Source organism: Perca fluviatilis, chromosome 24, assembly GCF_010015445.1.
Source record: "Perca fluviatilis chromosome 24, GENO_Pfluv_1.0, whole genome shotgun sequence".
Classification (NCBI taxonomy): domain Eukaryota; kingdom Metazoa; phylum Chordata; class Actinopteri; order Perciformes; family Percidae; genus Perca; species Perca fluviatilis.
Window position 1 is genome coordinate 13,925,257 of NC_053135.1, and position 15,338 is coordinate 13,940,594.

The 15,338-nt window shown below is 40.4% G+C and overlaps 1 protein-coding gene across 1 annotated transcript in view; it reads right to left on the reverse strand.

The window, feature by feature from the left end:
* The window catches only part of hecw2b (HECT, C2 and WW domain containing E3 ubiquitin protein ligase 2b), a 210,992-nt gene that overhangs the window by 127,825 nt on the left and 67,829 nt on the right, over positions 1-15,338 (reverse strand). The window contains exons 3-6 of the mRNA XM_039792539.1: positions 1,362-1,469; positions 1,066-1,160; positions 792-867; positions 532-701 (exon numbers count right to left, since the gene is read on the reverse strand). Coding sequence (XP_039648473.1) covers positions 532-701; positions 792-867; positions 1,066-1,160; positions 1,362-1,469 — 449 coding nt within the window. The remainder of the gene's footprint in view (positions 1-531; positions 702-791; positions 868-1,065; positions 1,161-1,361; positions 1,470-15,338) is intronic.

The window sequence follows — 15,338 nt, forward strand, 5'->3', positions numbered from 1 at the left end:
ACTTTTAACAGACAAAAATCAAGAGTGCCAATTGCTTCATTAGGTTACATTGCAGCTTGGTTCGCGCCGGCCCTTCATTGTGATCTTGCTCAATACTGGACCAATTTCAAAGATTTTGGTCACATCAGTCTATTAGACACAAATGCATGGGGAAATGTGGTCCAGGTTGAAAAAACCTGAAATTACCCTTTAACATGCCCCCCTAAGTTAACGCTGCTTCAATAGCTAAATGTTACAGGGCTGACTTTAACGTTAGCTAGCCCCGCTCTTATCTATTGCAGAGCGCTTGGGCATCCATGCAGGTTACAAATTTTGTGTAACACAATGGCATGGTTAAACAGTCTAAAAAGGATCCACACAAATCGGGTAAGATTCACAAATATATTTCCATTGAAAAATGCAAAGTTGATGCATACACGAGTGATAAATATGAGGCACAGAGACCGATACACATTCACCATTAAAACTTATTTCATTTCTTTTGGATGCCATGGTTTGTGCATTTCTATAGGGGTGTGTGTTTATGCTGACCTCCCCGTGCCACACAGGGTTGGTGGTGTTGGCTATGATGGAGGAGCGTCTCTCCTGGCCATGGTGAGTGAACTTGTGGAGGCCGCTCCTCTTTCCACGCTGAATGGACATCTTCAGGTAGGGGTCCGGGTTGAAGAACATGCCCTTCTTCAGACCCACTGCCTGAATGTCTGAAGTGGGAACACAAACATTCATAAGCATGTGTTTATTTTTTACTGGACCACAACTACACAACAATTTCACTGAATCAGTCCTCACACCTGATAAGGTGAAGCTGACTAGTTTTCGGCAGTGCTCAGTCCCTGTTTGGTCCTCCACTTGGCCTTCACTGCCCACCTGATGAGAAAACAACCAATAGGAGAGCAGTATGAGTGGGAGAGAAGTGAAATAAAAATATCAGAGGGAAAAAGAGAAAGAAAGGCCTGAATAAAGGAGTAGAAACAGAAAATAAGAGATTATGGTGAAAGATTGGACGTGTAGAAATGACTGTAGGGATCTGAGGGGGATGTACATGGGACACACACACTGACATACCGGTACTCCAGGGTTCTTGACAGTGATGCAAGGTGTTGTTGCTCTTAATGCTCCACTTACACCATGATAGTATTTAAAGCAGATCTTAGTCTCTGCTGTGGAGAGAGAACACATACACAAATATTGACATATCTATGACATCATCAGTTTTTTTTCCTCTGACTTGACAAAGCTATTTTATATTCACTGAAGACACTATACAACTTACATGTAAACTGATCTTCAGCTGTAAAATCGGTGGAATTAGCAACACATAACTAACTAAGACAAACACAGTGCCCATGTTCTTGACTCACACTCCATGAAGTAGGGTCCTTGCTCCAGTTTCCACACGATCTGTCCTCTCTGGGTGCCATTCACTCCACGATTCTTGGAGTCCCATACATTGGCCACACATGTCTCATCTGTGAAACACACATTTACATTCACAAGACGTTGATTTGTGTTGCTCTGTCTTTTGCTTCAATTACACACTTGGCTTTACACAGATGCTTTTGTAAATTAGGTAACAGTTGTAAGACATTTAGTAAGGAAAAACCGCTATTGCTCGACTCACTTAACAAAGCAGCAGCATGTACGACACCTCAGCAATGACAGATTTATGTGAACAGAGTACAAAGAGTTGGTAGTTACTGTTTTTTAAACATATTTCCGATTTACTAAAGTCAAGAGTGGAAGAAGACAAAAGCAAAGGAGTAAAAGTAGATTGAAGTTCTTGTCTCTACTACAACCCAACCTCATATTGTTCTTCTCCTGCCCCAGGAGCAATTCTAGGATCCAACCTTAAGGAGGATCTCAGCCCCTAAAGAGATTGTGACATGGATACAGTGCCTTGCAAAAATGTCACCCCCGCCCGCTAAATCAGTAATTTCATTAGCCAATAATCTCTGAGCTAGCTACTTAACAAAAACGTCAGCTAACGTTTTTTGACACTATTAACAAAAAACTTCACAAGCGCGCTCTTGCTCTTCCTCTGACAGATTAGATAGAGCGGGACTCAGCCAAAGGCCCTTTGAACCTGTAATTGTTTGTCCTCTGTCACTTACAGACAGTAAGACGGGTGGTGATAGCACAGTGGATGACACATGCCTTTGGTGTGGGAGACGGGTTCAATTTCCGGTGTTTGGTGTTTTTTGCCCCAAACGTCTCCTTCCAGGCAGCGCGGCAATGGTTATGTTTAGGGTTAGGTTAGGGTTAGCTGCCTGGAAGGCGCTGTTGGAGGCAAAAAACCCCATCAAGCTCAATTTCCACTGCGATGCATCAACCAATGTGTCCCTGAGCAAGACACTTAACCCCTAGTTGCTCCAGAGGCCTCTGGCATATATAGCAATTGTAAGTCGCTTTGGATAGATGCATCAGCTAAATGACATGTAATGTAAAGACAAGTTTGCAACTCTAACTTGAAGCACCAAAATTGAATAAAAAGAAAGTTTTTTACTATTGTAATTTTTAGGGGGGCTGAGATGAAATTTATGGGCTTGAACCCCCCTAAAAAGGGTCTAAAATTGCCCATTTCCTGCCACCAGCTTCATGCATCTCTGATGGCATGCATTGATATTTTTAATGTCTGTATGGTATAGAAAGAAATAAGAAACACATGACATCATCGCTTTACCCCCTCTTTTTCTTTTCTTTTTCTGAAACAAGGTATGAAAACCAATCACATATGCTGGTAATTTATCACCCAACCACACATGTTTTGGGATTTTTTTTTGCTGGAATGAGATAGAAACATAACTGGAAACTCTATTGTAATCGCAAAAGTTATTATTTTTCCGCCGCTAAAAGTGTCGCTGCAGCCTACACCTTACATGGTAGGGTGGTGATTTTTTCAGGACTGGTCCATAACCCTGCAGGGACATCAGGCACAAAAATGACACAATTCTGCCACTATGTGGCACTATAGCAAAACAAACGTTTTTCCAACTTCTCCTAATCGCGATTAAAACTTTTAATCGTTGCCCAGCCAGCCCATATATACATACAAACTGCAAGTCTTGGGCACATTTGACCAATATACAGCACCCACTGCGGTGTTTCAATCATTAAGTGTAATTATTTCAACTAATGTTAGCTAACGCGCTAGCTAGCTACACTCAACTATAACATGATGTCATAACTTTTACCACTGCTCATTTCATAAAGGGCCCTGGCAACAAAACGTGTCTCTGTTTACGTTGTATAATGTGCTGTTGGATTGCATTTGATTTTGCCATTTTATCTGCGATCGGACACAATTCTGGGAAAAGGATAGCTTGCTAGTGCGCTAACATTAGCTACGCTAGCACCGGCAGTCAGAAATAAACATCTATGATAGGGTGACCAGATTTCCGGGAGCTGAAACCGGGACACTTTGCGCGTGCACTACGCTTGTGCACGCGCACACACTTTTTAACATGAACATTTGCCAGCCCAGGTCAGACAGACAGTAACTTCATTATTTTGACCGTAGGCTCCTCATTTAATAAGTGTTTTTTCCAGTAAAATTAACAAAATTGCAGCAACAGCCTTTTTCAGTTCAGTGTGAGATTTACATTGAGACTTCTCCAAAAAAGATTTGTGTTATTTATTCCAATAACACCAAAATAATTACAATGATTAATTGAAAATTTTGAGCATTAAACACTTCATTTCCTGCATTCTGGTGAATTTGTATGCACCTATTTCTACCTTTTTCTGAATCAATGTATGCTGCAAATATCTTTATGTAAAGAGAAACATAGATTACAATCCAAATATAAAAACATAATGGAATATATTGAAGTAAGGCTCTGAGGCATTCTGTATTTCTTTCAACTATTTATTCTCCTGTAGATCGACTTTTTGGATTATATCTGAGTCTGCACACATGTATCCTAGGTATCATTTACTCCTCCCTCCTGTTTTGCGTCTTTTGTTGTTAATGTATTAATAAACCCCTGGACTGTAATATTTCAGATGTGTTTGAGCAATGTCCAAAACTTTGTGCACATTCAAAATACAGTATCTGTGTTCTCTGTGATTTGGAGGAGTTGTGATTTTTAGAAAAACAAAGTTATAATAGGCTATTACAAGAATAAAGTCTATAAATAATCTACCTGCACCATATTCTGCTGTGCATTACGTGATTGCTCTGCTTATACGGTAGATCTCAGACCGTCTGATAGACACAGAGCCCTGCTTGGGTCTCTGAATGAGACAAATAGTTTAGCTAGAGAAGTGGCTGTACGCTGCTCTACATCGAAGGTGGAAAACTGAATCTACTGCAGAAATACACAGAGCACAGACGCAACACATCTACCGCAGCATGTCCACAGCTGAGCGCATCCATTATAACCTGAAGCTGCACTGCTTTTTACAGAGAGTGGACATTAAACAAGTCTGCTTCAGAGCTCCGTGTGTCTGAGTCTGAACCATAGACTGTAAACATCACGTCACAGGAACTTCAAACTAAATCATTAGTATTGCGCTCCTAAACTTTGTGTTTATGGCATCAATGTATTAGACTGATTTGGCTATGACTCCTCCGAAAACTTCACCTGGCTTTCACAGCCTTCCTCACGTAGAGACGATTGCTAGGTGATAGCAACAAATACAGCATGGTCTGACCCCGCACGTAGCTGCCCGTTCTATTTGCCTCGGAAAAATAAACTGGACAAAGATACATTAAACTCAAAACATTCGGGGCTGAAGACCCGGCAAAATCGGCTGACGCCACTCCTGGTGTAAACCGGGACATTTTAGTGTCCCGACAGGCTTTTTTCGGGACTCGGGACATTAACTTCAAAATCGGGACTGTCCCGGTCAAACCGGGACGTCTGGTCACCCTAATCTATGATCCAATGTCTTTTTTGATAATCTACACGTTTTCTTGCCATGGCCTTTCTAAAATAAGCCGTGGTAAAATATACAATAATCTCTTCAAGGAGTTGATAAGCAGACAGCAAAGCTAGCTAGTTGGCAATTTGTCTACTTCCACTTTATAAACGGCTAACGTTACATCCCTGCCGGAGCTGTGAACTAATTTAGCGATGTTTAGCTACATAACGTTAGCAATATTATCTTGTGTAGAATACAGGACCGGCAGGGCAGAGGGAAGTGTCAGGGAGCAGAGTATGGGCTTGTCTCTCCTTGGTTTGTGCATCCAGTTGAACAACAACTATCTGATATTTTAGGCCACAGTGTGGTAACAGCTGAGCGACGCATTCACGGACAGTGGAGGGCATCTTCTTTTTGCCCTCCAGGTGGGCGTTCCCATAGTGCTGCGACGTCACGTGAAAACTATCAATTGGAGAACAGGCCTGAGAGCATGAACAAGAGTTGAACGTCAAAAAGTAACGTTACCTGCAAACAGCGTGTAGTTTCTTTTTAGCATCTCACATCACACTTTCAGTCACTATGACCACTACTACAGTCAGAAATATTGTGCCAAAATATGAACAATAATGTTGCCGTCAATGGGCTTATCTGCTAATGTTAGCTACCAACTGTTACCTTGAAACCATCCAGCAAATTGACGGTACTGTAGGTTGCCGTTACCTGAAACCGGTGATTTAACGTCACCGCTCATTTTACACAGTTTAACAACAAAACGCTGAGTGAACATTACTAGCTACATTTTTCATGTTGGTTTTGAGCAGTATGCACCCCCACTAACCTGGAATACAGCGACAAACCATGTTTCACCTAAGCCTCTGTTGACAGTAGAAAGATTCTGGTTCCACAGACTCAATCAAGAAGAGGCTGAGTCTGTAACTATGTTTGTTGCAGCATTACGCAAGTTAGCTGAGCACTGTGAATTTAAGGATGTTTTAAATGGCACATTAAGAGACAGGCTTGTGTGTGGATTAAGAAATGAAGCAGCACAGAAGAAATTACTCACAAAATGTGATTTAACTTTTGAAAAAGCCATTAAGAGATCACGTGACCGACAACTCGCATGGCTGTTCAGGGCTGAGGCTCTTTGCCCCATCTCAGCATTATCATTAAAAACCAGGTCTATTCTTTTTTTATTTGACGTCAATCCTTGCATGTGTTACCACAGTAACTTTGTGGAATGCCTGCAGGAGCGAAAAAGCAGACCCCGCTGCAATTTAACCGAGCAAAGGATTCTGCTAACTCGGCTAGCATGGCGACAGCTAGCGAGGTTTCGGATGCTATATCGAGAAGAAATAACGTCCGGATCATCGGACTGAAGGAGTGCAGCGAGAAAGATGACCCAGTTGGATTTCTGCAAAAACGGTTGCCAAAATGGATTCCATCCCTACAGAACAAGGCTACCATCGAAATTGACAGGGCACACAGAATCTACGGCAAGGGTGCAGGAACACGCACGCTGATTCTCAGATGTCTGAGATACCAGGACCGTGAGGCAATTATTCAGGGGGCGAAACAGGCACAGCAGGAAGGCCTGATTCGAGATTCCAACGCAACACTGCGCTTTAAACCTGACTACAGCTCTTTCATCACCCAGCAGCACCAGGGATTTATAGGAGTGCAGCGCGAGCTATATGCTAAAGGCATCCAAAACTTTCTTATTTATCCGGCAACTCAGAGTAAATCAAGGAAGCAGAACGTTCACATTCACTGCACCCGAGGAAGCGGACACGTTCTGTCCGTATTTGGAAGGAAAGGGACGTGATGCCCGCGCTGGATGCTTCACGACCGGACCGGGAGCTGTCATTGGGCCTGGAGGGCGGCGTGGGGACCTCCGGTGCGGAAAGCAAGCGGGCGGACCCGACGACTGTGGATTTGTGGATTTGGAACACTGCAAGTTTAACCGCAGACACTGCATGTAAGTTTGGCAACCTGACGTTTAAAGGAATGTTTGAGGCTGAAAACATGATGAACATGGACTGCTCAATTTACACAGCCTAAGAACATAATAAACACTTATTTTATAATCTATATTTACTACTCTTACATGGTTTGTTACCCACATAGACTATCTCAGAGCGTAAAAGCTGGTCGAATTATAATGTATGAGCTTGGGAGCCGAGTTAAAAGGAGCATTTGATTTGACGGCATTTTATAATCTATGTCTATTACACCTACACGGCGGATTTGTTTTTCATACAGTTTATTTCAGAACTTAATAAATGGTTGATACTTAGTTTTAATTTTTTCTTTGTAACATTGTTCATGTTTAACATAGGAAAGCATTAGACCCGTTTCAGTTAACCTGTGACTTTAGACAGGAGGGGCAGTTTTGAGCTGAGTTTTTGTGCGAGCTGCATTTCATGCGGCCACGTATCCTACAGAGAGGGAAGGGGGTCTGCGGTCTCAGAGGGTTAGGGGATTTATTTTATGTTTTGTGTTTTCACCACACTGTGCTTAGATCTAACAGCTCACCCTTTGTTACAAATGTATCAGTGAATTCCGGTAGGGTACTCGAGACGGTGGAGATGGCTGAACTTTCAATCCTTTTAGTTAACATCAGGGGGTTAAACGAGCCGATCAAACATTCCTGGACTATTTAAGAAGGAAGAACATAGACGTGGCGCTTATTCAAGAATCACATTTGCGTAAAAGAGATTTAAATCATCTACAAAATAAATATTTCAAACTTGCTGCTGCATCTAGTGATGACACCAGAACCAAGGGCTGCATTGTTTTGCTGTCACGAAGATGCACACTCACCATAGACAAAAGTAGTAAAGACTCTTCAGGCAGGATATCATATATATGTACTACGATAAAATAGCCTTTGTTTCAGTATATGCACCGGCTACATATGATGAAAGCTTTTTCCCATGCCAAACCAATGAATTGCTTTCTCTCAATAAATACTAATTATAGGGGAGACATGAATGCGGTACTAGACTTAAATCAGGATAGATCAGGGGTCAGCCACACGAAAGCCCAAAAACACATATCAGACATGTTTGATGCAGTTGTGGATCTTATCGATTTTACAAATATATGGAGAATGCACAATCCTACTAGCAAAGATTACACCTTTTTTCCCCCACATGTCACGGCACCCACTCCCGCATTGATTATTTTTTATGTACTTAAGGCAATGTTCCACACAATAGCAATGGAACCAGCAATCCTGTCTGACCACAATGCACTGATAACCACATTCCATTGTGATATGTTAGGAGAAAAATCTAGAAGGAGGCAATTTAATAATTCCCTTCTCTAAAACACAGCTTTTAATACAGAATTTGGAGCCAAACTAGCGGAGTTCATATTAATCAATACTGGCTCGGTTTCGGACCCGGCACACATCTGGCAAGCCACTAAAGGATTTATTAGAGATTTCACATCTTCCTTTGCAGCAAATTTGAAGAAAAAGAGAGAGGCAAGGATTGAGGAGTTGGAAGAACGTTGTAAATTGTTAGAGCAATTGCTTAAGACTTGTTTTTCTAAATCTACACACTCTTTTAGTCACAAATCGAGCAGAGCTAAATGACTTGCTAAAAAGGAGAGCTGAATTTATAATGCACAGAGTGAGGCAAAATTACTATTTTAACGGCTGTAAACCAAGCAAATTGCTAGCTCTAAAATTAAAACAAAGCTGCTATCAATAGCATCCGCACGGACCGAGGTATCTCAACGAATCAGGAATCAAGGAGATTACTGCAACTTTCCAATCCTTTTATTCAAAGCTGAATGAATTCTCATCAGTCATACACAAAAAGGGCAAAGATCCTACGGAGCGTTCAAATTACAGGCCCATTAGCCTCATTGGGAAGGATATTAAGCTTTATTCCAAAGTCTTGGCACTACGCCTAGAACGCTTCATCGAGAAGCTAGTCCACCCTGACCAATCAGGGTTTATACCAAAGCGTCAAGCTGCAGACAATATACGCAGATTACTCCATGTAATAGAAGTGGCCAAAAACCTCCCAACAACGGCAGGAGTTTTATCACTGGACGCGGAAAAGGCTTTTGACCGCCTAGAATGGAACTGTCCCAGCAGGCACCGGACGTTAGTTCAACATCATATCAACGTTGGACTCCAACTTTGGACTGACATTTGATTTTAGTTGGATATGAAAATCGTGTTAACGTCAAAACCCAACGTTGGATTGACATCAATCTCCAATGTTAGATAGACGTTGGATTGTTGTTGGAAATGAAAATCGGGTTGACGTCAAAACCCAACGCTCGATTGACATCAAACTACAACGTTAGACAGACAATAGATTTTAGTTGGATATGAAAATCGTGTTAACGTCAAAACCCAACATTGGATTGACATCAATCTCCAATGTTAGATAGACGTTGAATTGTTGTTGGAAATGAAAATCGTGTTAACGTCAAAACAAAAAAAAAAAGAAATGAAGAGTTAGTTTGGATTTTGTTGGCATGATAAACTTTTACAGAGCTTTGTTTTTATTCTAAGTGAAAAGTCTACATATTGAGAAACTGGGATGTCATAAGGTATATATAGACATATAGACAGATGTCAAGATCAAAAGTTGGACAGACCAACATTTTAAGTCACGAGCAGAGACAAAGACATTCATTGAGTTAAGAAAATAACCTCTCTATTTTAAAACTTGTAGTTTTAAAAGACTTTGCTCAGTAGCTACTTATGGTGGCAAACATAATGAAAATGCTCCTTGAAGCTGTAGTCTACATAGGGGGCACTTGGGTATTTTGAATTTAATGCTAACATGGAAACATGCTCACAAGTTCAATGCTAACATGCAGATGTTTAGCAGGTATAATATTTGAAAAATGAAAGAAAATTAAATTTTTAACAAAACTCAACAAACAGTCCGGAACTCAGACCCCACTTATGAACTAAAAACAAATTTAACTTCAGAAACATTATTTTTTTCTTCCACATCCACCCACCCTGTCTGGGGCATATTTCAAACAGAAGGCGACAGCCGCTGCAATGCTTGCCTCCGTTTCTGCAGTCGTCCTCTGGACACTCTGTAAGGAATATTTGAAACTGTAAATCTTTGGGGCATTTAAATGTAGTGGAATACAGTAAGCAGTAAAAAACATTAAGATGCAGACATTCTCAAGGGCCATGCATTTCTTTTGTGCATGTACATGTTTTAAAGCCATTTCAACTTTAGATGGTGTTCCTAAACTGCACGCTGCAGCTGACTACATACTGGCAGAAAAAAACTGAATGCCAGCAAATTTGTTTTAAAAATATAAAAAAATGTAAAAGCATGTTTACAGTAGAAAATAATTTAGTGCAAAGAAAATCTGACATTTCTTGCAGGTAGCAGCCAGGTTGTTAATAGGTGGCAACTGTGGTCACTGGTTTTTACTAAACCCCCAAAATTGACACTAGAAAACACTGAGGATATATGCTTTTTACCTGTAACAACAGTGAAGAGACGGAGCTTCGTGAAGGCAAGCTTGCCCTTCCCGCCCTTCATATTGAACTTTGCCATAACCTCATTTGTCATCAACATGTAATAAATAATTCACTGGTTGAACTTTGAAAATTCTTTGTCAAAAACAAATGTGTTATATCTATATATAACATGTAGCATATATAAATTGCACAAAATACCTCTTAGCTCTAAAGCCTGTAGTCTATAACACAAAACAAGATTGGATAATCGCCTTATAGTAGTTTATTTATATATAATTCTTACAGCCTTCTACTGCATTTTAGGCCACTCCTGAACAGCAAGCATAATGGTGGGTTCACACTGAAAGCAAATCCAATGTTCCACGCGTCTTGATTACACACAAAGTCAATGCAAAGATGCAAATTCACTCCGGGTGGTATGGAAAATGAATTTGTTGCAACATTTGCAGAGTCGCCTGAATTTGAAGCAGGGAGAGATTAAATCATGCAGGACAGGGTGTAACTTTCTCCAGGAGAGGGATGGGGAAAAACTGTCGTAGTAACGCTACATAAACTTCAATTCAACTAAGATGGATTCATACAGCAATCGAAGTGTTTGCACACTGTTTAAGTGTGAAAAAGCGACGGTCTAAACGGCGGTCTAAACAATATAGAACTGTATTTGATCTTCTTTTGGACATATAACTAACCTGAGCGTCATAGTCAACATATTAAGACAAATGCAAACCTATGCCCTTGCTGCTAAATGCTTTACAAAAAAGGGTTAATAAAGCTGAACACACAGTGGCTTCATACAGTCTATGAGTATGTTATCCAAAGAAAAAAAAAAAAAGCTAATCCTACCATACTACTTCAGGAGCTAACGCTAGCCACCATTGGCGTAGCCTAACATTGCCTATGTAGAAAGACAAATAACCTAACTTACACACGTGTAACATTCTGTAATTTGTGTGATTTAAATGTACAATATTGGCTGCGGTATCTATATTGACGGCGAACACAGACAAAGAGCAAAGCATTCAGACTTTACTCAATGTTTTGGATAATGCTAACCAGTCCCCTACCGTTCTCGCAATGTGTAGAGTAGCAAAACAACTGAGAATGTATCACGTTACATCCTGTGGGGAACGTAAAAATGTATTGTTTATTGTTGTATTGTTGTTTATTTATGGTTATTTCCTGTCCTGACCGGCCTGACAGTGGAGGTCTGCAGTTGGACCCTCTTGGGTTTTTCATGACCGTATGAATCCTGTATATAATACATTTGTACTCTAAATTGATGTTTAACTCACCACACATGGCTGTTAATGTCAGGAAATCTGGTGCAAACATTCATTTTGTTCATTTCATCTTTGACATAATTAAACTTTTAATAATTTTAATTATGTAATAAACTCATACCCACTTGCGACTTCTAAACTGGGGTATGAACTGAACCCTGTGACTTTCAGATCCCTAAAGAAGGCTGCCAGTTGGCCCAGTGGTAACAGTCAAGTCCCCTATACAATATTAATTCTACTCTATTATATCGATGCTAACAGTTAATGACATCTAATTGACAAGGAGATATAAACACTTACTTCTCCATGACCCTTTTAACAATGTCTTTCAAGTGGACTCCTCCCACCCTGGACAAGGCATTAATCTGAAATTAGAGGAACAATATTTCAGTTTTATCAACAAAAATAAAAATTTCACCACAAAAATTAAACAGTGACACATTACACATGAGAGAAAAATATGCATAATTATGTTGCTATGACTACAGTTGACCTTACCAGCTTCTGTTTTTCCTCCAGGGAGTCGAGGGATCTATCAAGGAGGTTTAGAGCCTCAACAGTTGACGCTTGTTGAATTTTAGTTGCTTCGTACTTTTCTGCATCCCGTTTCTTCAATGAGCGGATATCCTCACGCATTTCCACTAGCATTTCCATCACTTTTCTCTGAAATTCTAATGCAGTGAAACAAATAATTACCATAGCCTAATTAGAAATGGTATGTCAAGGCACAACCTACTAGTGATAACTGTCATAATTTATTGTCCTTATGTTTTCGTTTGAGAGGTTATTTTTTTTTAATCCAAATAGGGGTTTTGTCTCAGAACTTTACTTGCATAAAGCTCACAAAAAGGCAAATCCCCTTATTTTAGCACAATTCCTGGAGGTTAATGGGATAATACAGCTGCTATTTGATTCCATAGACAGCCAATAACTGACGCCTATATTAATTTATGCTATATTGAGATATAAATCATTTATAATATATAGCCTATAAATATTGAGATTTTATTTCCAATCTATTTCATCCAGCCAAAGTGTACTATGATTATGACATTCCACAATGAGTGAACAATTCTGGGCTTTCACCACATTAGCCTGCTAACAGATGCCTTGCTGCCCCACACAGCTGACATCTGTCTGGCTGTGTGTATTGGGGAAGAGTAAAAGTAATGTAATTACTCGCAATAGGAATCATTAAGATTTTATCTATACTACAACTACTCTTATCAATAATCTTTATTGGTTTGGTTCTTTATCAATGCTGTTATTGATTCTTTTACATTACTAAGAATGGATTATTTTTAATATATTTTAAAATAAAAACATTCAGTACAGGATTACTAATAGACTTTTATTATTTGTTCTGTTTGTGTGTCTATATTTGAGAGGGTTGTCAACTCAATGCAGAGAAAGAAGTTGTAGTTAAAAGAGACCACCGCACCATAGGCTAGAAGGACTGGCTTTGCTTTGCTAGCGTCGTTGCTAGGGTTGGTACAGAGTAGACCCGGTGCTAATATGGCACCTGTGCCTTAACGACCCGTATCTACCGGACCGAATAGCAACGCGGATTTCTGTACCTCATTTCGGCGCCACCGATATGCCTGCGTTGCTCTCTGATGCTCCGAAAACGAATGTTAGAATAACAGAAACATCGCAGCATGTGACACTAGTTAACATTACACTCGTCAGCAGCTAACGTTAGCCTACCATTAGCTAGCAGATGGATTAAACACGATTAAAATGCTGACAGATAAACGGTGTAAAGTGTGATTTATTTCACTGTATAGGATCCAACAGCAGTATGTTAAGCAGTGTGCTGCTGCCGTTGTTTAGCTACTTGTCTGAAGAACAACACAGACGGTGCGTCGCGGTGCATTCAAAGTTGTTGTAAAATACCTTTTTGCCATGGTGGTTGTTTTTGTCGTTAAACAGCAATTTACTAGTGAAATACGTTATTGTTATAAGTTACAGTTATTACATTATTATTAACATTTAATTTTGACCATATGGCCTAAAGTTGTTTTCCCCCCTTAATTAGGTTTTGTCCATTTGGCTTTGTCTGTCAACAAACAAAACAAACCAAAAATACATGTTTCAGGACAGTTTTTGGGAAGAGGATAGAAACTTTTTAGCCTTGTATCACTTACAATGCACTGAATTATTAGCTGATTTATAAAACAAATGTTAGATTTTATATCTATACCCATCTATAAAATGACTTGAAGAAGATACTATACAAAAATACTAACTTAACCTTGTATTTCCCCCTTTTTTAGTCATTAAGTCTGATGGCTGAAAAGAAAACCACCCCCTTATGGCAGCGCTTCACCCAGCCAACACCAAAACAAAGAAATGCTGCTGGTTGCTACTGTGTGTCAGCACTACTATTGTTAAAATGGTCAATTTATTTTATTGTTCTCAGCTGTTTGATAAATGCTGCTAAGTGCACTAAACTTTATTTTTTAATTGAAAAGTTTATTCGACAAAGTTAAATTTATTTTCTTTCTTTCTTCTTACCAGTTTTGTTTATTTATACAATATATGTTTTTACATTATACATGTTTAATGTAAGTATACAAGTGCAGATTGGTGTTCAAGTGTTCAATAAATGTTTTTGTTGAGAAATTTTGTGTATCTTAAGTACTTATTAGTAGGGGTGTAACGATATATCGTGGTATGATTTATCGCGATGCAAAAATGTTACGATATGTATCGTAGAGGTATGGCGATATTATATATATATATTTTTTTTACTACCACCATGTGCTGACACACATACCAGACGGCCGACCATCGGCAGAAAAGCCAGTCGAGATGATCAGTCGCGTCCCCGAGGTCCAAAAAACTGCCTCGGGACACATCAAAAAGACGAGAGGAGATTGACGTCACGTGACCCGGAACGAAATGGCCGCTTGAGATTTCTCTCAGTCTCCAGGTTAAAACAAATTAGTAACTTTCTCCGAGCAAACCTGAAAATACCGGTTAGCAACTCATTGTAGAGATGCCTAACAAACAGCCCGACAAAGACTTTTCTATTTTTTCATCGACTGGTCCTCACACTGGCAGGAGGAAAGCTAACCAACAGACAGCAACACGTGTTGCTAGTGCTAACGAGGACCACAATGATGAAGCTAGGGCCCCAGCGCTGACTGCCTCGACAACTATGGATCAGATTTTGGCTGAAATAAAATCTGTGGCCTCCCGTGTGAACGACATGGATGACTCAGTCGGTGCTCGCCTTGATGTTATTGATGGAGCCCTGAGTGAAATTAAAACTTCTGTCATCTCAGTTGAGAGCTCTCTTTCCACTCTTGCTAGCCGAGTGACCGACCTAGAAAAACGTATGCAAGAGGCTGAAGGCAGAGTCTCCGCTACAGAAGATGAATGCGGCAACTGCAGCAGCCACTTAAGCGCCATGGAGAAGACAGTTGAGCTGCTTCGGCTGAAAGTTGATGACCTAGAAAACCGTGGCCGCCGCAAGAATTTGAAGATTGTTAACCTCCCAGAGAAAGCCGAAGGCGGTGGTACTCTTGCAGACTTTCTCCAATCTGTACTACCGACTTTAGTCGGCTTGCCCGCTGACCACCCTCCGCTGGAGATTGAACGCGCCCACAGAGCCCTGGCTTCAGTCCCGGCTCCGAATAAGCCCCCGAGAAGCGTCTTGGTGCGTTTTCTACGATTCTCCCAAAGAGAGGCTGTGCTCAGAGCTGCCTTGAAGAAGC